The sequence below is a fragment of the Petromyzon marinus genome, chromosome 14, assembly GCF_048934315.1.
Source record: "Petromyzon marinus isolate PM22_M1 ecotype Great Lakes invasive population chromosome 14, UKy_Petmar_22M1.pri1.0, whole genome shotgun sequence".
Lineage (NCBI taxonomy): Eukaryota > Metazoa > Chordata > Hyperoartia > Petromyzontiformes > Petromyzontidae > Petromyzon > Petromyzon marinus.
In genome coordinates, this window is record NC_133680.1 from 4,105,024 (window position 1) to 4,129,526 (window position 24,503).

Here is a 24,503-nt window from a genome sequence, read left to right on the forward strand (position 1 = left end):
ACGACCACCATTCCTCACCTCCGGTTGATGGGAAGGCGAGCCCAAAGTAGCCTGGGGCTTACAGCTTCCCACACCTCACCGCCACGCTCCCACGTCCCCTTCATTCTTTTGTTCAAAAGAAGAGCCACACCCTGTTGTTTGGCAGTCTGCTGCCCCGAGTAGAGGACTGTCCACCCCTCATGGTGGCAGAAGCCAGAGCCAGTCCACCGGACCTCCTGAATGCCACATAGATCCAGGCGGTACCGGTCCAGCTCCCGACAGAGGAGTGGCAGCCTCTCCTCCGCAGTGAGCATTCGAACATTCCACGTGGCCACCCGTAGTGGTTTTTCGTTGTTTCTGGAGGAGCCCCGAGGGTAGATATTCCATCTCCTGGCTCCGCCAATTGGGGTTTGGCCAGGAGACGTCATAGACGCCTGACCCCCCAGGACCTCCGGCACATAGACACTCACACATACACATAGACACTCACACACACACATAGACACTCACACACATAGACACTCACAAACACACACAGACACTCACACACACACACATAAGACACACACACACATAGACACTCACAGACACACACACATAGACACTCACACACACACATAGACACTCACACACACACACATAGACACTCACACACACACACCAGGCAGCCCACGCCATTTCCCTTTTCAGCTACAACAGAGCTGGCTCGTTGTCTGTGGTCACAAATCCCCTTTGTCGCACACTCACGCGTCCCTGCAGTGCCGGATTATCCTAGTAGCAAAAGTAGCATGTGTTACTGGCCCCGCGCTAAATGTTTTCAGTGCTCGATTACTGCAGTACTACACTGCCTTCAACTTTTATGAACGACTGGGTGTTTAAGGTTAGCGATTTGTCGTATTATCTGGCTGTATAGCAAAATGAAAAATACAATTACTTTACCATGCGAGTTAAAAATGTGTGCGTTTTAATATTTACGTGGAGTTTTATTTTATGTAGGGCCCCTTTATAACATGTGCTACAAAAATAGCTTAATCCGACCCTGCGTCCCTGCTGTTCATCAATGACGCAACGCGCGATGCCGCACGTCCAGACGACGACCGTCGTTGCTCCGACACACCACGCTGAGCACCTCGGGGCGACGGCAATAATTTCCGTGCTTCTACCGGCAGAGGGCGACGCTAAGAGAGGCAGCGAGGGTCTTCGGTGCAGTGTTTTAGTCATTGAAAGGCCCGCGGTGGCCTTTCGTCCGGTTCCCCGACAAGACACAAAATAGTGACAACACCCCCGAGGGGCTGGTAACCCCTCCACCTTCAAATGGGGTTCATCATAATGGCAGTGGCAGTCGGATCGCAGAGCTGAGAATACTCTGGTTCAATTCTGGGTTTCAACTGGCTGGGATTCAAATGGATTCTCGAGGTGTTTTGAGTTGATGGTCAGTTTGTTAGTCATTACTTTGACAATGCCAGCCTCGACCGCGAACCATTATCCTTCTTGCGGCATTTCCTGCCCGAGTCCACTCGGTAACCTTTAAAATCCTTACGATGTCCTCCCGTCCGCGCGTTCCTCTTGTACGTATGTTGAACTTATTCCGCACCGTACGTAGCCAACCGTGCTATTCGGAGGTGCGGGGAAAGGACAACAAACCAAGTACAAAAACAGTTCTAAAAAAATAGTTTTCAAACTAGATTATTTAAAACTGCACATCTCCAGTGCCTTCGTAATATCCGAAGAAAGAGCGTTCCAGACGGCCGCAGAAGCGCAGCTGAAAGCGTGCCACGCGGTGCCTCTCAGTGCAATTCCAAGCTTGTGACCTCCGCACGCTTCTTTGCGCACTTGTCGCCAAATACCAAGAACAATGAGGGCAGCATTAAACGTCTCTTCTGCTTCTGCATTGATTGGAGGTGAGAGAGGTCACAAGAGGTCAAATTTGAAAGCAAGGCCCAACCAGGTCCGTCACAAAGGAGACCACATTTAGCCCACCACACTGACCCCCGAGGACACCTACCGGAAACGAGATATTCCATCTCGACGGATCATCCAGGTGAAATGTTTCTTGCAAATAGATAAAATCGCTGTCACAAATGTTGATCGAGTAGCCAAGCGGCGGCGGCGCTCGCCTGTAATACAGCGCTGTGGAGGCGAGGGGGTTGGTCGATCACCGCACAAATGTTGCTAAACTCCCTACTCTGGCTCACCAGGAGAAGGCAGCATTGCAACATGCTGACGAATATCTTTCCCTTCTGTATGAGATAGAGTGTTGTCCCCTCGCATGCATGACTTTTCTCCGGATGCTCCAGTTTCCTTTCCACATGTATAAAAACTCACTGGTTGGCTGAAAACATGTTAATATGTAGAGGACCGCAGAACTTTGGAAATTGTCAAATAACCGGGGCGATGGAGGGGGGTGTCAGGGCCATTGTGGGCGGGGTCCGGGACGTGGAATGATTATTTCCACTCTTTATATAAGCGTTGGATTTCAGGGCTGGCCGCTCGGGTTGGCTAAGGTTGGACGTGGAGGTCGCGACCCCTATCAATACTACACAGACACAAGCACTGGGTGGGTAGGGTTGCGTCTGACTCTCTGTGGGTTGTCAGCGATGTCTGTCACCCCACTCCCCGTTAACGCTGCCTGTGGGGTGCTGTGGAAAAAAAACGACATTGTTGCACTGTACTTCTATGCTCCCGATGTTTTGTGATTTCCAGAGACGCTAGGTTAAGCAGCAAACGCTGGGACGGTTTCAACTTTCTTGAGTCTCGTCGGCTGAGTGTGGTCTGAAACTCTTGCCTTTTGTTATCTTGAACACTCTAAATCGATCACGACAATTATTGGAGTGTTTTTCCTATCCCACGTGTTCTCTCACGTTTCACACGAGCACAACATTTACTCAAAACAAGAACTGGCCACAATAGTATACAGTAGGACTCCCTTGCTAAGGAGCCTTGAGACTCCAGTGAAGCAAGACAAGTACTCCTGCCTGCTGTTCATGTGGTATGCAAAACCTTAAATCCCCCCTTCCCACCTCTACCCATTGAACAGATGTTGATGCAAGAGCACTTAGCGATATTGTAGTATGGCTGGCACGGACGTGGCATGTGGCTAGCGTGTCTCCCTGCTGATATGTTTACATATTTTTTAGGGGATGCCCAGGTCCCATGACCGGTTCACAAAGATAACAAAGGCAAATATCCCCGGCATAGCCAAAACATGTCGGGGCAAGTGCTGTGAGCGAGCATCTGTGAAGGCCGGCCACGACGCACGAGGGTTTGGGTGGCCAGTGCCACGAAGGGCCGTCTTTGTCTCCCGAGTGGCGATGTTTACACACCGTACCAGGTACTCATTTGAGGCTGAGTCGACCTAGGGGAGGCCTAGGACCGGTTCAGATAATCGTCACTGGCGTTGGCCGTGAGCGGGAATCGATCTCGGCTGTCCGGGTTCGTAGCGCAGCGCGCTAACCGCTACACCACCGCTCCCCATCACACACACGCAATGAATATACAGTACAGCGCTCGCATACACCACATGCTGCACAGAGACACGCGCAGGGAGACGTGCGAGTGAATGGTCTTCACATTCAGAAGCGTGCACTGTCTTTGCACGCCAGCGTTATCGCCTCGGTGTGGCTGGGAGCCGAGATTCGGAGGGGTGAGCGGGTTCTGTGAGGGGGTATTGTGTGGGGGGGGTGGATTGGGGAAGCCTCTGACGGATGAATGGTGGTGGGGGGGGGTCCGTAGAACAGGTGGGATTTTTCAAATTGAAAAAAAAAATCCGCGTGCGCAATTATTACGATATCACCCTCTCTCTCTCTTTGGCACCGGGAGAACACCACCCTCTCTCTCTCTCTCACCCCACAGCCCCCACCATCACCACACAGAGTCCGCCTCTCCTCTCATCCCCTCCCACTCCTCCTCCCTCCCCACTCATCATCGTAACGCCCGGCGTCACCGGCTGAACCGTCACGGGGCTCGAGACGGCTGGGTCGCCGTAGAGAGAGAGAAGCGCTCACATAGCTGCAAGATCACACACACGCGCGCACACACACACACACGGGCTGTTGGGTACCAAGCGCTGTGAGCGATCACCCATCGCTCCTCACACACAACGCAACACTCAACACACCGATCCGATCGTCGACTTTAGTCGGACATAGAAATACGCAGAGATGGAGTAAAACATCCGCCGGCCGCATTGCGTATCGCGCGCGCGCGCTGTTGTCTATTTAGCGGAGTGGGGTGTTGGTGGTGGTGGTGGGGGAGTTTTGCGTTAAACGGGTGCCTGAAGCTCCCCTTCGGGCTCCCATCTCGACGCGCTGCACGCCCTACCCGCTGCGGCGGCCCGAATACACCGAGCGAAGTGAGTGCTGCATCGGCGAGCAAGAAGAGAGAGAGAGAGGCGAAGCGGGACGTGGCGTAAGCGCCGGCTATCGCGCACGCGGCAGGCACAGTGAGCGCGTACGTACGCACAATGACACGCACGTGCTATCCACACGCGCACATATATGTGTAGATACACGTGTGTGTGTGTGCGCGCGCGTGTGAATTGCTCTCGTTTGAACGTACAGACCCGTGCGCGTGTGCGTGCACGTGCGTTGGCACACGCACAAGACACTGTGACATACGTCCATTGTGACGCGCATATAGGTAGGTGCAAACAGAACATCTGCTGGACTATATATATAGTGCACGCGTGTGCATACGCGCGTATATGTACGTGCAAGTGTATAGGTCACATGGATACGCCGACGGGACGACACACAAACACAGATGCGTATTTGTATGCACACAAAGATCCCCCGTATAGCCTGAACAGACTGTTGGGGCAAGTGCTGTTAGCGAGCACCTATAAAGGCCGGCACGGCGCACGAGCGGGTGGGTGGCTAGCACCACGCCCGGCCGCCTTTGTCTCTCCAGTGGCGATGTTTACACACCGCTGCCAGGTGCTCGTTTGAGGCCGAGTCGACCTAGGGGATCGCCGCGGTTCACAGCGCCGCGCGATAACCGCTACACCACCGCTCCCCATACGTACACGCAGAACAAAGACACAATGACCACATACATGCGTGTGACATGCGTACACACACGCGTGTATACGCATGAATACGGTCACCTTCGGTTTAATACTTAGGATTTCGCGACCAATACCATCCATAATATAGGGGGAGGGGTGGGGTTTGGGGGGGTTAGATCGCGTAAATTTATAAATGTGTCGTTAAACCCGCCACCACCCGACACAGCCAACTAGTAAGAGGGTTTGTCACGTAAACAGAACGTGCCCATTCGTTACCAGTACATCAACATCGTGTGTTGGAGAGCAAATCCAGCCAGATGGCTGTCCGCCTGATGGTGCTAGTTGTAATTACTGGCGAAACGTCGTTCTCAGATTGTAAATGTTTGCTCTCCAACACACCGGTGCGCTGTACTTGTAACGAATTGGCACGCTCTGTTCACGTGACAAAACCTTACTAATTGGCTGTGTCGGGTGGTGGCGGGTTTAACGACACATTTATATATTTACGCGATCTAACCCCAGAAAAAAAAAACCTTTATTACGGTCACATTCATCCACATACGTTTTAACGTCTCACCAGATGCGTCGTGAATGAGACTCACGTCGACCTCCAGAGGCAGAGCACGGATATCATCCAACGCTCGAGTGATAATAGCCTGGGCCGGGAATCGAACCAAGACGAGGCGGGTTCGTAGCGCAGTGCGCGAACCGTTACCACCCCCTCCCCACGCCACACACACTACACACACACACAACCACACGGAAATAATCCGCGGTAACGGAAGTACAGCGACGTGGAGTTGCCTGCCAACGATTACAATCGCTAACCTTAGGACGCGCCAGTCTCATCGTGTCGTGTAATTCCGCTACCGTGGAATCCCCCTTCCCTACTGCACGCATCCACAAAGATACCCCCCCCTCCCCCGTGTAGCCTCGGGCAGACTGCTGGAGCAAGGAGTGTTAATGAGCGCCTATTAAAATCCGGCACGCGGTGCACGAGGCTGGTGGTGGTGGTGGTTATTCCCTCGCCCGGATTTCGTATCGCTGATGTTTAACACAGCACACGCTGGGTCATTGATTTAAGGCTGAGGCGACCCTAGTGGAGGACCAGAACCGGTTCGCATCTCACTCTTCGCCCACGATCGCCGCGGTTGTGAATCTGACTTGGGCAGTATGGTTCACAGCGCCGTCCGTTTATCGTCGTGCCACTTGCTCCCGATGACACAATAAAGAGAAAGATCCCCCTGTATAGATTCTAACAGACTGTTAGGGCACGTGCTGTTAACCTGCACTTATGAAGGCCGGCACAGAACACGAGGGGCTGGGTGGTCAGCACCCTACCCGACCGCCTTCGTCTCCCCAGTGGCGTTGTTGACAACGCCGCACAAGGTTCACACTTGCGGCTGAGTCTACCTAGGGGAGGCCCTGGACCGGTTCAGGCAATCGTCACTGGTGTTGAACCCCGCCGAGTGTAAATCAAACCCGGAGTCGTCGGGTTCGTAGCGCAGCGTGCCAGCCACTGCACTGCCACTCCCCATACGTACGTAGACAAACACACACGCGCGGTCGTGCGAGGCGAGGTGCACGTTGAGGCCACGTGAAGTTACCGAAGGCTCGCTGACAGGTCACGGGACAAACTCCGGTGGCATGGGTTTACCGCCCGTGATTATTACCGACGCGTGCGGGACCTGTGTTCCCGACTGGGCCGACTTGCTGAGTTTTAGCCGCCCGGCGCTCCGCTCGTTGTTGCGAGCGTCACTGCTTTGCCCTCAGTCGTTGTTGGAGGACGACTGCCTCCAACTCGCGAAGGACGCGACTGGACACTTGTAGGGACATTTAGAGGCAGCTGCCCGCTACAACTGACCGGTAGCGTCCTTCTTCACCACGAGCCTAATCCAGACACCGGTCTTGACACCACTGGAATCGCTCATCGGCAGGTCCAATAAACTTTACATCCACCTGTATCACATCAGCACAACTCTTCTCTCGCCCATGCCGCGCCCATTTAGGGCCCTCTGGCCAAATAGAAGCTGCGTAGACACGCAGTGGCGGGGCATGTGGGCTACATGAACCAACGTAGCCTCGCCCGGCTCTCAGAACCTCCTCGCGAAGGCTGTCAAACACGTCCTCATTCTCAGACGTGGGATGTTGTAGACAGTGGGAGTCGGCCTGTCACTTGTTTTTTTCTCAGCTAGCCGTAACACTTCCATTAGCCAGGATTTAATAGCGAGGTCTGGACTGCGTACTGAACGTAGCCATAGCAACCGCATGAGCCACAGTTCTGAACCTCACCCATTCCCCTTTGGCATCAGAAGGAGGGAAGGATGATGCCAACCCCATCCTAAAGGGATTATGTAAATTATTGCTTATATATTATTGCTTGCAGGTTTCATCAGCTAGCCGAGACCAGGCTATTGTGGGTTTAAAAGGCTCCTAGGTGGATGCCCACCACCGCAGAGGAAGTATGGCAGGCAATTATTACAGATGACAAAGCAATAGTCAAATTGACAGATGAGCTCCACGATAGCTATATATACTCCAGCAAACGTTCTTGCTTGAACCCGGCGTGCATCCATGATATTGTGTGATGCGCTGATGTCAGAACAGCGTGTTGGTGATTACAAGTATAGCAGCGTCCTACCATTGTTATTCAGCTGATCTAAACCATCCCTTCAAATCACTAAAGTCCAGGTGGCTGCGTCATGACCCACTCGAGCATCAAAGTCACACAACAGGATGACTATCTCGAGGAGCCACTCTAACCAGCACCTAGGACTGAATGTCATAGAAGGCATCGGACTTATCAGCCTTGCCTTGCATCCCTCCACTATACACACTCATTAATTGGCTTTAGACATCTTAAAATAAAAACACAACGCAGGAACCTTCTGAAAAACAGTCCTAGGACTCAGTGTGGCTTTCCTGAATCAATAAATAAAATCAACTTCCTTTTCAGTGGAGGTGCAAACCACCGCCACCACCATTCCTCAAGTTGATCGAGAGGTGAGCCCACAGCAGCCTGAGACTCACAACTTCACACACCTCACCCCAATGTTCCCATGCCGTCTTCATTATTTTGTTAAAGTGGAAGAGCCACTCTCTGTTGTCTGCCAGTTTCCTGCCCCGAGTGGAGGACTATCCACCCCTCTAAGTGACTGGAGCCAGACCTCAGCCCATCGGATCTCCGATTGCACCACAGTGGTGCAGGGGGTACCGGTCCAGCTCTCGACAGAGGAATGGCAGCCTCTCCTCTGCAGTTAGCGTTTGAACATTCCACGTGGCCAACTGCAGTGGTTTTCTGCAGTTTCTGGAGGAACCCTGATCGGGGGTGCAGGGGGGTTCAGTCTCCTGGCTGCATCAAATGGGGTTCATCCAGGAGATGGGGTTTATCCAGGAGATGGGGTTTATCCAGGAGATGGGGTTTATCCATAGGCCTCTGTTCCATCGGGGCCTCTGTCACAAGCTTAGTCTGGTCTATAACAGGTCGTGTCCTGGTAGATTCATGGCAGGACAGCAGCGTAATGGGCGTGGGGGGCAGGCAGGGGGTGTCTTACCCCACCCACCCTAGTGGCCAAAGCTACGAGTTGGGGCCTCCTTGACAACCAGCATGAGTTATGTTTTCAGCAAGTGTAAAATAACACGAACTTATTTAAAACGCGGTTAAAATGGGTTTTTTAATGCTTTCATTTGCGTTGCACGTTTTATTTTTGTGTAATATTGCAAAGGGGGTAACTACGGAGCTGCAGTGGCTGCATGAAATGTTCGAGGCCATGAGCATAATGATGTGATTGTGTGCGTTGAACGCGACGTTTGTATGTTGAACTTCTTTCGTACCGTACGTAGCCAACCGCGCGAATCAGAAGTGTGCGGGGGGAATTACACCAAAATTGGGCAAGACGAGCCGCGATATAAAATCGAATATTGGGGGCCCTCCATTTGACTGAGCTCCCAGCTCCCTCGATCCTGCCCAGAGCCCCCCGTGGCCACTGGTGGTGGTTTGCTAAACACGCCCTTAAGGTGACAGCTAATTCGTATCGGCCTTCCCTCCAGCGGCATTGCTCACAGCACACCACCACGGTGTCACCGACTGCCAAACACCGAGGTGTGGCGGGGAGGGGGGCGTTGTTTTGTCAGTCTCTGTATACATACAGTAGGCGAGCAAACACGAAGACAACACGCATGTATAAACAAGCAGGCACGTACACAAATGCACGGAGATAAATAGAAAGAGATCACCAGCACCACAAAGACAAAGATCCTCCTTATAGCCCTAACAGACTGTCGGGGCAGGTGCTGTTAGCGAGCACCTATGAAGGCCCGCACGGCACACGAGGGGGTGGGTGGCCAGCACCACGCCCGCCCGCCTTTGTCTCCCTAATGGCGATGTTTACACACCGCACCAGGTACTCATTTGAGGCTGAGTCGACCTAGGGGAGGCCCAGGAACCGGTTCAGATAATCGTCACCGCTTTTTGCCGTGAGCGGGAATCGAACTCGGCTCGCCAGGTTCGCGGCGCAGCGTAGCGCTCACCGCTACACCACCGCTCCCCGCTAGCGAGCACCACACGCGCGCGCACACACACAGAAACACACCGTCTTGCACATTTTAAAATTGGCTCCTTAAAATAGAATCGCGCAAAATCGCCGAGCAACAGGCAGGCCCGTAGCGCGGTCACGCACCGCACATGTCAAGATTACGCAGAGGGGGGGGGGGGGTGGCGAACGAGCGAGCCAGTTGAATACAAATCTCGCACGGGGAGAGAGACACAGAGAGAGACAAAAGGGGCCGTCTGCCTTTGCCACACGGCGTGCGTGCAGCCGCGGCCCTCCCTCCGTGTGGGTTTCGGGCTGGGTTCGTGTTACCGCGAGAGCTGTGATATCGTGAGCTTGTTTTATCATCGTCATCATGTTCAGCGAGATGATGATGATGATTAGAGTGGTTGCTCTGCGTCTAGATTCGTCATACGAAAGAAGATTATCATCACCACGAGACTTTTTTTTTGCCCGTGCAAGGACCGGATGTATTGCAGTAAATGTGAAACTTGGAAGCGAAAAGCAGACCGCGACGTGATGTTCATTGTGTAGTGTTTATAAAGACGAATAAACTTCTTAGGAGGCACACTCTGTTTATTGTAATCCCTTTCTTATACAGTCCTTAACACACACAGAGGGGTATCCGGTCCCCTCACCCGATACCCTAAGGAGGTACAGCCTCCTATCTTGGCGGGACTTACACGTCTACCGCTATTCTAGAGTCCTCCGGCTGGGACCTAGGGGAGTCTATCTGACCCACCGCTGGCCCGACGGGTCTTGACCACTGGGTACGCCGAGCCTTAGCCCTCAGAAGGGCTGGAAGGCCGGGTCCAGGGTCCTAGCTAGTCTTCAGCTCAGTCTTCGTGTAGGGAGGGAACTCCCCGAGCTCTGTTGGGTCACCCTTCTTATACTCGTTCGTGGCCAGGTAGAACCAATCACACATTCCCACGTGGAACAGTCTGATTGGTTCTTACCGATCCACTTCACCTCGTCTGACCCCAACCGTTGTACCCAGAGGTAACGCTGCACTGCCCCTTTGATACCTGGTGGCAATGCAGGTTACCGAACAGTGCGTGGTTAACACCTCTACAATTGCATCAATTCGTGTGCATTTTGTAAGGGCGCGGTGACACGGACCTATTTCATTTAAAGGTTATAATCCCTTGTTCATCACGACGTCCTTTTTACTTTGATGTCTCAACAGCGTGACGGAGATCGCGTGACGTGAGGGTTCTGCTTTTGTGGTGAGGGTTGTAAGTTGACGACGAGGAGGAGGGGGGAGGAGCCTCGCCCCCCCATGTGGAGTGACGTCACCTGCTCATGATTATTAATGAGGGGGGGTTACATGTGGAGTGACGTCACCCGCTCATGATTATTAATGGGGGGGGGATCCATGTGGAGGACGTCACCTGTTCATGATTATTAATGAGGGGGGCTGGCCGACGTGAGTGACGTCACGCGCGGGACACACAGACATTGTTGGCTCATTATAGTAGTAAATAATCGGTCATGGTTAATCCACTGCTGGATGAAGGCCTACCTCTCCTGTCCCCAAGCCGACTCCATCTCTCATGGTCTCTGCGATGTTAACGATCCACGTGGCGTCTGTGCGCACGCGAGCCGAGACCCCCATCGCTCCATCTCCATCGGTGGCCGTCCGTCACCAGTGGGGCAGGTTCTCTCGCGCGTGGCTTCTAATCTGTCCTTAAGTCTCGACCAGAGACCATCATGAGTTCCTTCCGGGCCGCCATGCGTCCGACCAAATCACACTTTTAGGGCGCTGAGGTGGCAAGATGTTAACTACCTCACCTGGTATACAGGATGGTCGTGGGTTCGATTCCGACCTTGAGCCCTTTACATTTGGAGTTTGCGTGTCTCTCTCCCCGTAGTCGTGCGTGGATTTTTCTCCGGGTCCTCTGGGTTTTCCCTCCGCAGTTAGAAACGTGCGTCTGGAGTATTTGGCTGCTATACATTTCCACGTGATGATAAGCCACTTCGTTGAGCTATCATCTGTGGCCAGGTCGCTTCTGAAAAAGAGCTATAGAGCTCAGTGGGCCTTACCTGCTAAAATAAAACATAGTTTAGTTTGTTAACAGCCAGGATAATGTCTTTGACCTGCGTGTGTTCTCTATTGCGAGCTATTACGTCTCTTCATCTGTATTATAATCAAAGTGTTTGCCTAAACTGAACCACAATCACCTCGCTGACCTCGTCAAGGGGCATAAACCATCATCACGCGGACTCCGGTCATGCTTGCAGCAGCAGCGGATTTTGGCTGTCCATCGAACAAAGACTGTCACCGCATCGCGCGCTTCTCAGATGTGCTTCTGCGGCCGTCTGGAACGCTCTTCCGATATTAGGGAGCCACTGGACCCTATGCACTTTCAAACGTAGATTGAAAACTAAATTTTTTAGCACTGCGTTTTGTGTCTAGTTTGTTGTCCTTCCCCCCGCACCTCAGATTAGCACGGTTGGCTGCGTACGGCACGAAAGAGGTTCTACATATATACATCGGCTGCCACATCTCCACTTCCCCCACAAGCAGCAAAGATTATCTAATCTGCTTAGATACAGACTGCGACTGTCGATGATACTTCACCGAACTACGTTTGCAGATAGACTCCCAATTAGTCGAACAATCGAGTTACAGTATTGTCCGCGTGTGTCAACACAGCCCCTCAATGACAGCCTGGCGCGGTGTGTAAACATCAGCACGACAGGTTTTTTTTTTCAGTTTAATTTATTGGGTGTAGCCCTGTGAGCCATGCGGCTCTTGACTCGGGTGCAACCGCAACAAACAAAAACATGAACAAAGTACATCTTAAAGTGACTACGCGCAACAGAAAAATCCAGGAAAAAGCAGCAAAGTCTTCCAGAATAAAACACCGTATATCAGCGCTGTGTGCAAAAATCCCAGTGGGATGCAAGTCAAACAATAACAACCATAAGACAATTTAGATTAAAGTAATCAGGGTAACTCTGTACTTCAACAAACAAGCATGGCAAAACCAAACCAAACGTTTTCGAAATCACCAAAAATAAAGCTATAAAAGCAATGTAACAGTGATCATAGGAACTGTGATTAAAATTTTACAATAAACGATATACATAACATGTACGACCAAACTTTGCAGCTTATAGCTGGCAGCATGAGTCACTCCATAACAGCAGGGGAGAGGTAGAGAAACAAAGGCGGTGAATCGCTGCGTTCCCAACTGGTTTAAAGGAAACAAAGTTTGTGAATATTCTTGGTTCTTTCGGTAAAGTCACGTAGAAAGGAAATCAAAAATAAAATAATAAAAATATGATTTTATTCTTTCCCTTCTACGTGACTTTACCGAAAGAACCAAGAATATGAATCCCTGTAGTCACGAAAGCTTTAAATCGAAATTTTAAGTTGGTGAAACTCGGGCGCGTGTCGATCGGGCGCTATTCACGGGCGCTATTCACGGGCGCTTGCAAACAACAATTGCCCCAAAAAGGTCTAAAATTTGATTTAAAGCTTTCGTGACTGCAGTAATTCATATTCTTAGCTCTTTCGGTAAAGTCACGTTGAAGGGAAACAATAAAATAATAAAATATGTGTTTTATTTATATATTGTTTTATATATATTTAAATTTTATTGTTTCCCTTCAACGTGACTTTACCGAAAGAGCTAAGAATACCAAAAAATGTCTGAGGCTATACTTGTCTGTCTGGTAGCGTGGCGATTCGTATTATTGAAACGTAAGATTTGTGGTGGAAAATTTCGCGTGTTTTTACTTTTTTTTGCGGAGGAATTTATACAACATCGTTTTACATCGCCTGTATATATTTGCGTGCACTGTAATGCCCTCACGCGCTCGGCACGCCTCACCAGTTTGGCAGGAATATTAAAAAAAAAAACGTCAGAAGTGGCGAAAAAAAGTTCGCTAATTAATGCACTTGATCGATAGAATTGTCCCACCTCTGCACTCAAATCACTCATATTAGCACACACGAACTACGCAATGCCGACCCTTTGAGATCGATTGCCGGCTTATGTAAGCCACCTCGAGGGGACACGGGTTCCTACGCCACGACACGGGGGAATGTGGCGCACACAGAGAGTGCAATTATCACTTCACGTGTCTTATGCAACCTGCCCCAAATGTGATCCGCACGCTTTGCGAAATGTATGAACCGCCCTGGATTACAGCGAAGCACTGAGGATGAATATAGGTTCTGCTGAAGCCTCGTCGTTTAACCCCGCAAATGGAATTAACGTCTCTGTATTGCGATGTTGATTTTTGCCGAGAAGGGTATCGCATGAGAGACGATGACATTAGAAGGGAACACAAGCGTCTCTCGGATATTGTTAAACACAAGGCCAGGTAAATCAAACGCAAAAAAAAAGCAACGGGATGCTGAGCAGCGTCGTCAACACCGCGCTGGCACGGTGGCTAGGAGATGTTAACTCCCTCGCCAGGTGTGCAGGAGGTCGTGGGTTTGATCCTGACCATGATGCCTGCTGCTGTATATTTGGAGTTTGCATGTCTTTCTCCCCGTGGTCGCGTGGAGTTATCTCCGAATCTTTCGTTTTTTCCCTCCACATTTAGAAATACGCGTTTAGAGCATTTGGTTGTGATAAAATGTCAACGTGATAAGCCACTTCATTGGGCTATCATTTCTGATAGCCAGGTCGCTTCTTGAAAATAGCTACATAGCTAAGTTGGCCCTGCCTGGTAAAATAAAACAATAAATGTGTTTAGTTTATTCCTTTTAAGAGGCCACACACAACAGAGGACAAAGCTATAATGTCCGTGCTGCCAGGTGCTAGCTGCTAGGCAGAAGGAAACTCTTTGAATCCACGATTTCCAAGCAGCCGATTGAATGGCTCCGATGTACAGGTTAGTCCAGATATCGTGTAACCCACCCACCCCCCCCCCCCCCCCATTTAATTCTCTAAAATGTAATATTTTTAAAGTAAGATTTATTTACTTATACAGAAATGAATGTGCAATGGAAACAAAATGTTCATGGTCAATTAATTGGGGGTCACAAGACATCTGAACCGTCCTGTAGCAGACACCTACCATCCATTATTCATATTATTATGGCCTTTGACCAAATCAACTGTAAGCTGAACAGGATTGAGCATAGATAGTGTTTGGATGGAAACTGCCTTGCCTAAAAGATGTTACAGAACACGGGGCTACGTGGCGAGTATTTCAGAGAAATCCACTGTTGTACTGTACTTCTCTGCTCCCATGTCTATTCTCCCCACAATTACAAATCCCGTGGTGACCAACGTGGTGAAATAACGGTCAGGATTTGATTAACCGGGAAATTGCCGTAATTGACGTCGCTGTCGCTTCTCCCGCGGTGTCCGCAGGGCGGCCAGGGCAGTGAGACCGCGTCATGTCGTAATCCGCAGACGAAACCGGCCCAACTTTAGATACCACGCCACAACCCCACCGCCACCGCGACCACCCGCACCAACATGCCGATCACGCGGCGCCTGGGCCCCCGCAAGTCCCCGCATCAGGGCTCGGCTCACCCGACCGGGGGGTCTCGCAGCAACCTTACCAGCGGCGGCGGCGTCGCAGGCCGCGCCAGCCCGGCGACACCGACGGAAGCCGTCAGCCTCAACGGCTCCGCGCCGCCGCCGCCGCCGCCGGCGGCCCTGGCGGAGCAGCGGTCCCCGGCGCCGCGCTCGCCGCCGCCGCCGACGGTCGGCGGCGGCGAGCGCCTGTCGCTGTGGTTCCGCCTGTACCTGTACGCGATCCACGGCATCGCGCTCGACGTGCTGCTGTCGGCGGCGCTGTCGTTCCGCCGCACGGGCGACTGGCGCCTCTTCGGCTTCTCGTCGCCGTACTTCGCGCTGTCGCACGCGCTCGTCGCGCTGGCGCTCGAGAAGGCGTACGTGCTGCAGAAGCGCCTCTTCCCGGCGAGCCCCGTCTGGTGCAAGCTGGTGCTCCTCTCGCTCGTGTTCGTCGCGAGCCGCCTGTCGACGCGCACCGCGCTGCTGGGCCGCGTCGCGCAAGACGGCGAGCGAGCCGCCGCCTCGTCCGTGCCCTTCAACCTCCTCGTCGCCCTCTACTACACCTTCGTCTTCCTCGACGACTTCCTGCGGCTACGCTACGCCCGCGACGTCGCCCTGCCGGCGTCGCTCCAGCGCAGCGCGCGCCTCTCCATCCCGCCCGCCTTCCACCTCCTCTTCTTCAGCGTGCAGGGCCTGGTGGACGAGGTGTTCTTCACGGCGTTCTTCAACCTGTTCGAGAAGTCCGACTGGACGCTGCACGGGCACACGTCGCTCTGGTCCTTCGCCATGTACGGCAGCTGCAGCTTCGTGGTGGAGCGCCTGTACCTGCACCTGGCGGGCCGGCGCGGCTGGGGCACGCTCAGGCGGCTGCCCGTCTACATCGCGTGCATCTACACGTGGGAGTTCACCTGGGGGCTCGCGCTGCGACAGATCGGCGCCTGCTCCTGGGATTACTCGCACTACCCGCTCAACTTCATGGGCCTCATCACGCTCATGTACCTGCCCGGCTGGGTGCTGCTCAGCCTCTACCAGGACGTGCTGTCCAATGTGCTCCTGAGGTTGCGATACGCCGAGCAAAACTCGGTGTGCTAAGTGGGGTGGTGTAAATTTAATTTTAAAAAATATATATATAAAAGGATTAGGGACGATGTAAACGATTTATACATTTTCAGGCTGGTGGAGGGTGGGGGGTTCCGCAGCACGTAATTGATTTTTGTTTTGAGCGCGTGGGTTGCAGCAGCGTCGACGCATTGTGAACTGAAAATCTCGCAGAGTGAAACTGGTAGTGTCGCCCAGTGCTCGTCAAGCGGTGTGCCACGGCACACCACGGGGAAGAGGTCGGAATTGTAGGAAAGAACCACAAGAAACCACCCCCCCCCCCACCACCCCGCACCCCAACTCACGCCGTAGCCCTCGGCAACGGTCGCGGGCGCAGAGTAACTCGGTGTGACGCGCAATGAAAAAGCGGTTGAGGAGCACTGAAAAGATCGCACGCGCCTTGCCAACCCCACCGCTGAACCGTGATTGAATCATTTGGCGGGACCCCGGGGTCCCGCAAAAATCAGGTCAATAATTATTATTTTTCTTCAGTCCGCCCACTCGTGACCCCGACAGCAACGCGCCGCCCGCCCAGACTCGCACCAACAAGCGCCAGCAGCAGGCGGCGATCGACACGATGGGCGCCACCCCACCGGCCAAACGCGAGCCCCGGGGGGCGTCCGCCGCAGTCGCGCACGGCGACGACGCCCTCCGGTCAGCCGTCGATCCTCAGCTTCTTTGCCAAGGCGAGCCCGCCTCCCAGGCAGTGAATTTAACGTGTTTATGTAATTTTTCAACTTTTTACGAAACTTAGTGCCCCGAGTAGCTCTCGACGAGGCCAATCGATTGACACTAGTTTTGTAAGAGACTAGTTTTGTTGTCGGTAAGGCAAGACTCGTGTCGCTACGTGGCTTTTCCACCCCGGGGCAGTGATGGGACCCCGGGGTCCCGCCAATTGCTTCAATTGTTCATGGGTTCTGCGAGCCATACAAATGTCCGGGCCGGGAAACCAACTCCTGTCTGTGAGGTCGGGTGAGCCTCTCTCTGTGTGTGGCTGACATCTGCAGCTGTGGTGTGAAGAATGTGCCCATCGTTTATTTGGGTCTTTTTTTAATTCAGAAAAATCTCACAACCCATCGCCGCTAATTTCGTAAAGCCCTTTGTCAATCCACTGCTGAACGAAGGCCTCCCACCCATGCCATGCAGTTAAGAAGTCCATGCTTTAAAACTGGGCTGGCAGCCTGCAGCTGAATGTAAGCAGTAGTCTGCAGGCTGAGTTTTTAAACCTTTCTATCCTGGAACACATTTTGAAAGCAAAGATTGTATCCAAAGGGTAACTCGTTTCCCCTTCCATATGGTAACCACTTCCCCCCCAACGCCCCCACCTTCCCCCCCTCCCCACACTTTTTTTCCCAACCTCTAGCGTTGTTCTCGGAGGAGAAAAGAGTCACCAACTCTGTAAAAATCCCTGCAGTGAGCTCTGTAAATAAGGAGGCATCCGACCTGCAAAGCCGAGCAGTGTGTTTGTTGTTGGAGTGGACCATGCGTTGGGAAATGTGAAAAAAAAAACAGCAAAAGTACATAAAACTGCATGGGAAACACACAAGGTGGCGTTCGCTCCGAAGCTCGGGGTGCGGTAAACGGATTCTATAAACAATTTTTATTTTATTTTATCAGGTAAGGCCCCACTTGGGCCACATAGCTCTTTTTCAGAAGCGACCTGGCCACAAATGACAGCTGAACGCAGCGGCTTATCACGTGCACATTTACAGCAGCCAAACACTCTGTGAACTTCATGTACATTCTAAATGTGGAGGGAAAAACTAAAGGACCCAGAGAAAATACACGCCACCGCGGGGAGAGAGACACCTGCAAACTCAAAATATACAGCAGGCGTCAGGGTCGGGATTTAACCCACGACCTCCTGTATATCAGGCGAGCGAGTTAACATCTCGCCAACGACGAAGAAGAAGTGTTGGAACCCGGATATGACAACACCAATTGACGGATGAGTTGCGGAGGGCACTCCTTCACGTTGTGGTGACTCGCACTGCGGTGATTGCGTGAATAGCTCCCTCAACTGTGACATTCAAATCCTGAACCCTTAATAGTAATAGCGAAATGAAATAAAGACGAGGGAATAATCCTCCGACACGTGTGATTGTTAATGCGATGAGTTCTGCGAGCCATGCAAACGTCCAGACCGGGAGACCAACTCGTGTTTGTGAGGTCGGGTGAGCCTCCGTATGTGGCTGACATCTGCAGCTGTTGTGCTAAGAATATGCTGACTCATAGTTGATTTTTTTTAATTCTGAAAATGTCACAACCCATCACCACTATTTTTGAATAGCCCTTTGTCAATTCACTGCTGGACAAAGGCCTCCCACCCATGCCATGGAGTTGAGAAGTCACGAGGGTCGTTTGACCATACTTCACCAACCTAGTTTGTTAACTGGGGGGGGAGGGGACCACAAGTTCAAATATCACTCGCAGCTGATGTTGTGGCCCAGCATTGATATTCAGTCAGCGGATTCGTAGCACACTCGCACTAAATACTGTGGCATCGCTGCACTCCCATCGCCACTCCACAGTACAGGATGTCTTGTGACCCCCCCATTTAATTCTGCGAAATTTGATATGCTTTTTTAAAGTAAGGTATATTTTAATACAGAAATGAATACGCAAAGGAAACAGTTTTTTAGGGGTCGATTAATCGGAGGGCTCACAATACATTTGAGCCACCTGTACAACGAGCTTTATCCCCACATCCGAATCACAGTTATCCAGCAAACGTTGAACGTTGCACGAACGTTGACCCAACAATGGCACGTGTTTACTTGGTAGTCACGGCCTGCTGTCCGCCTGCTCTGAAGCAAGAAACTTTGTCCACAAAAAACCCATCGCACCCCCCGATTACTTTAACACTTACCCGACTTTGTTTGTCACTGACGACGGCGGGAATGCGAGTTTCGTACGGCTGCAAATTGCGGTCACTGAATCTGAAACTCGATGAAGCAATCGAAGGGGAACAGCGATGAATCCTCTCTGTCGGGCCACGCTCTTACCCCTAACGTCATCACGCACCGCGCGATTGTGCATCTGCTGTGAGAACGTGCCGATTTGATACGTGTCGGTTATACATATGTACATGTTGTTGTTACTTGTTTACAATTTAACGTTGGCATTTCGAGCTTCAGATCAGTCACGTGAATTGTTGATGGTCAGGGATTAATTTATCATGGAATATTTTCAGAGAGCATCGCCCCTCGTCCTCCCTCCAACAATGGTCGGGTGTGGGGGGGGGAGAAATATTTTCTGGGGCTCAGCCCTGGACAGCTCCGGCTGATATTGAGCTCTGTTCCAGTCCAGCTTGCCATGATTACCAAAACCATCAGTTGGATGCCGCGTGCAGTGGCTTAAGTTGCATTCGGTTAAGATTGGTAGTCACGAAAACGTACACTGTATGGAGGGGCTGCAAGGACTAGGGTTGAGAAACACCGGGCTCCAGGTCGAGAATGACTATTGTAGCGTATAGTCGGAGTAATTATTTTCGAGTTCATTCAAAATATAAATTAAGTCGTTACACAGCACGCATGCCTGATGAGTGATAAACATGCCCCAGTGTGACGTACTGAATGCCGAATAACTGAATTCGTGCTGACTAGCGTATATACAAAACGACAAAGATCCCCCGTATAGACTGAACAGACTGTTGGGATAAGTGCTTTTAGCAAGCACCTATGAAGGCCGGAACGGCACACGCGTGGGTGGGTGGCCTGCACCACGCCGGACCGCATTTGTCTCCCGAGTGGCGATGTTTACATACCGCACCAGGTGCTCATTTGAAGCTGAGTCGACCTCGTGGGAGGCCCAGGACCAATTTAGATAATCGTCACTGGTGTTGGCTGTGAGCAGGAATCGAACTCAGGCCGCTGGGTTCGTAGCGCGGCGCGCTAACCGCTACAACCAGGCAAACGCTGGGCCGGTTTTGGTTCTCACAGTCTCATCAATAGTGTCAGGCCTGTTAAACAAATGCCATCAATGGTATTGGCAAGAGCACTCCACCTTAACAATGGGGCCCATTCAGTGCAAGAGTGAACTTGCGTGAGAAATAGTTTCACGTGTAAGGGGTATATTATACTGGTAAAGACTAATTAGAGAATCCATTGAAATTTAGAGGAACAAGAATAACTTTAATCGCTCTGACAGCTACAGGCTTAGTGCGGCCTGGAAGCGTATTATTAAATAATACACATTACATTTTGATTAAAGAATTACTAATCTACAACTCATTACTAATCATAACCAATGACTGATTACTAATCGATTATATAATTACAATACCCCCCCCTCCGCCTCTAATCACTGCACCTGATACGAGTTAAGTGATGACGTCACCCTGCTGCTCTATATAAAACCGGGAGCAAGCGAGGCCTTTACCATTCTGGCGAATTGCTTGATGATGCTGGATGTATTTACCAGCGAAACGTTGTACTCAAACTGTAAATGTGGATTCAATCTTCAACACACCGGTGGGCTAAAGTAGTGAATTATTTGTCTTTTGTCAACGTGACACTTTTTTTGCTGATTGCCCGTGTCGGGTGGTGGAGGGTTACGACACATTTATAAATAAACGCGATCTAACCCAAAAACCTTTATTATGAATAATATTGGTCGCGAAAGCCTACGTGTTAAACTGGTATATTATACTAGCTGTTCATATTGCTCCGATGTTCCAAAGTGAATCAATAGTACTGTGTAGACATAAACGCATGCGTAAATAATATCTCTATTTGCTGTATTATTTCATTTCACCACCTGCAATCCTGTCTCACCTGCACAGCACCCACGTGACTCTTATAACGCGCAGTGCATTTGCTGCACGTAGAACGATGTATCCGATAGGGAATCGTGGCATGTAGTAACCGGTGTTTTCATTGCGTAAACGTTGTATGTAATTGGTTCGTGCAGCGCAGGAAGCGGCTGTGTGCTCAGAAGCACTCCCCCACCGCCTTCGTCTCTCCAGTCCATGTCTATGTATTGCACGCTTCAAACACAAAAATCCCCCAGTGTCGCCTCACGACTGTCGTGGAGCAAGCGCTGTTAGCGAGCACCTACGAAGGCCAGAACGGCGCACGAGGGGGTGGGTGGTCAGCCACCACGCCCGGCCGACTTTGTCTCCCCAGTGGCAATGTTTTTTTTTACACATCGCACTAGCTACTCAATTGAGGCTGAGTCGACCTAGGGGAAGACCCAGGGACCGGTTCACTGGTGAAGGTGAACGCGCTAACCGCGACAATACCGCTCCCCCACCACACCGCATGCTCCACACACATTCACGCCACAACACATCCGGTTGGCTGAACAATCCCATGCACCCATCATCACAATACTGACGCGGTGCATTGCACTCGCGGCAGCTCAATGCAAAAACCCCTCGAGGGGGGCTTTGTGATGTTTACAACGCACCGGCCCTCGTGAAACGGTCAAAAGCCACGCCGCAGTATTTGGCTCCCATTATTTTCCAACTGTGACGTGCAAATGCTGCGAGAAAAGATAAGAAAGGAAAAAAAAAGCCAAACAGCCGATCTGTTCGGTGAGTAATGAGAGTGACAATACAGTCGGAATAATGTACAGTCATCTTTTGATTTAAAGCTTTCGTGACTGCAGTAATTCATATTCTTAGTTCTTTCGGTAAAGTCACGTTGAAGGGAAACAATAAAATAGTAAAATATATATAAAACAATAAAAAATTATCACGACGTTTCGACCATAAAACCGACACACCTGCAAACCGACACACCTGAAGACGACCGTTTGTGTTATGGTCGAAACGCCGTGAGAATTTTTTATATATATTTTATTATTTTATTGTTTCCCTTCAACGTGACTTTACCGAAAGAACTAAGCATATACAGTCATCTTGTCAATCCACTGCTGGATGAAGGCCTCCCCCCACCGCACCGTGTTGGCCGTGATGATCGTTTGACCATCATTCACCACGCTGGTGCGGACTGGTGGAAGCGGGGCCCAGGACTGGATCAGATATACCTATCACTCGCCCACTGATGTTAGCTGTGGGCAGGATTCAAACTCATTTCTGTGGGCTCAAACGAACAGTCGACTCAACCACTGTGCCACCGCTCTGGAAGATAATCCTAATAATAATTCCCTTAACCCGGGAAAGCATCTATGAGCCTCAAAACGCATTTTTCAGGAGTGTTCCGCAATGGGGCATTTGGCTAATTCTTTTTGTGAGTGTTTGGCTTGATGTGGACGCAAACAAGAGTGCCCAGAAAGAAACACGCACACGTGGGCATAACACTCTATGCACTGCACAGATAGATGCAAGAGTCCATTGCTCTACTTGCGATCACTTGGTCACCTCTCAGGCCTATGAGTAACAACACCTAGTTATTCACATACAAGTACCAACCAGGATTAAACACGCTTGGATGGCTTCCAAGATTTGACAGTATCAGGTGCATTCCGGGGTGCCGCGGTGGCGAGATGTTAACTCCCTCGCCTGGTATGCAGGAGGTCGTGGGTTCTATCTCGCCCCTGGCGCCTATATATTTGGAGTTTGCATGTTCTCCCGGTGGTCGCGTGGAGTTATCTCCGAATCTTTCGGTTTTTCCCTCCACATTTAGAAACACGCGTTTAGAGTATTTGGCTGATATACATTTCCACGTGAGCTATAATTTGTGGCCAGGTCGCTTCTAAAAGAACAGATAGTACAGCTCAGTGGGTCTTACCTGGTAAAATAAAAACAATAGTTTATCGTAATGATGTCTTCTTCCCACCCCTCGCCCCTCCACTCCGTCCCGTCCCTCCCTTGTCGCCCTTCCGTGACCCCACTGTGCCCTCTGTTATGGTCACTCATTCCTAGGCCCCTTGCACGCCCATGCTATCTAAATCATTGTTTATGTAACCGTGTTTAAACAGTGTAAAGCGCCTTGAGCTAAGGCGCTCAATGAATATAAAATGAAATATTAATTTTAGTTACATAGTGCTTAACTGCAAATGCATCTCAAGAGGCCGTACAGATGCACATCATTGAGCACATGAACAAATTGTTTTAAAATAAATGCTTAATCTTGGGTTTTTTTGCACTAATCGTTTTTCTTGTGTTCATTAGTAGCATTGTCTTGTAGCAAAAACGAAAATATATAGTTGGAAACGTAAGCCTACGATGTATAATATACTGTACATATTTTTTCTTTTGCAAGGCAGTGTTAATGATATTTTTTTTCAAATATGTGCTTGAACACCACTGTTAACACATTCCATTATACATTTAATCCATGATGCTACAACTCAATATTCGATCTCAAACATGATTGTGCATCGCTTGGAATGTTCTCGTGATTTGCATGTTGACAATTTTCCCATTCTATCCTTGGAAAAAGAAATAATAATAAAAACCGCTCTTCCAATGTGCAGATGTGCAAGGGGGGGGAGGTCCTTCGCCGGCGTTGATCGTGCGGTGTGTCTGCACTCTAATGGCGAAGATTTGGCACAAAATCGCAATCGCGTACGGGAGTAGCAGAGATCACTCGCCACGTTCACTGCGCGGGCCAGAATCGCGACGACGCACACAACGCACGTCACGTACAGCCCGTCCACGGGAACGCGTTACCAACGTATCGGCATTGTATCCGTAGGCACTGTTCTTATCCTCGTCGTTGGCCGTGCATGCCTCTGGTGAGCGAGTGGTAAGCACGCGCGCGCGCTTGGGGTTTGTGTCCGCATGGTTCGTGTCCATGTGTGCGTTGTGCGCGTGCCGTGTGTTGCGTATTTGTAGTGTGCTCGTCGGTGTCGCGATTTTAAACGTTGACGCGTTTGTTTTTAATTCGACGGTTATTCGTTGTGTCTCTTTTGCACCGAGCCACCGTCGGGATACCTAAACGCGTGCGAGAGATCGTTTCGGTGATTCGCTCGCGAATTCTTAACTGTCAGGCACGGGACTGGACACCTCGCCGTAGGAACGTGGAGTTTGACGCCACTGACTCGGGACCAGCGAAGGAAGAAGGGGAACAACCCACGTGCTCATCTGAGCACGTGGAGATGATGATGATGACGACATACCTGTCAACCCCTTATCAGTGCCTACCTTATTACAGACCAATTCAGATCTTATTGGTCACCCCGTGCCCTTATAAAGCTCAACGTTCATCCTACAAAGTCCCATGACAAGAGAGAAGCACAAATAGACAATTTTTTGTTTAGTTTTTTTGAAACGGCTGTACGCCGTATGGACCTGAAAACTCAATTTCCCTGTACAAGAATACGGGTAAACCGTGTGGGTTGACAGGTATGTGATGATGATGATGATTTTGATATCGTTCATAATTGTTACCATTGATTCTTGATTATCTGTGGGAGGATTATCCTGGGATTTGTTGATTAACCGCGCTAGCGAATTAAATAAATGAAACATGTTGA

At 50.8% G+C, this 24,503-nt stretch overlaps 1 protein-coding gene across 3 annotated transcripts in view; it reads left to right on the forward strand.

The window, feature by feature from the left end:
* The window catches only part of TMEM229A (transmembrane protein 229A), a 42,448-nt gene extending 17,945 nt beyond the window's left edge, over nt 1-24,503 (forward strand). The window contains exons 1-2 of one of the 3 annotated variants that reach the window (XM_032954314.2): nt 3,708-4,330; nt 14,871-24,503. In XM_032954314.2, coding sequence (XP_032810205.1) covers nt 14,979-16,112 — 1,134 coding nt within the window. In that variant the 5' untranslated portion in view covers nt 3,708-4,330; nt 14,871-14,978 and the 3' untranslated portion in view covers nt 16,113-24,503. Of the gene's footprint in view, nt 1-3,707; nt 4,429-14,870 lie in introns of those variants that run through there. The other 2 variants (XM_032954313.2, XM_032954315.2) reach the window with 2 other exon arrangements.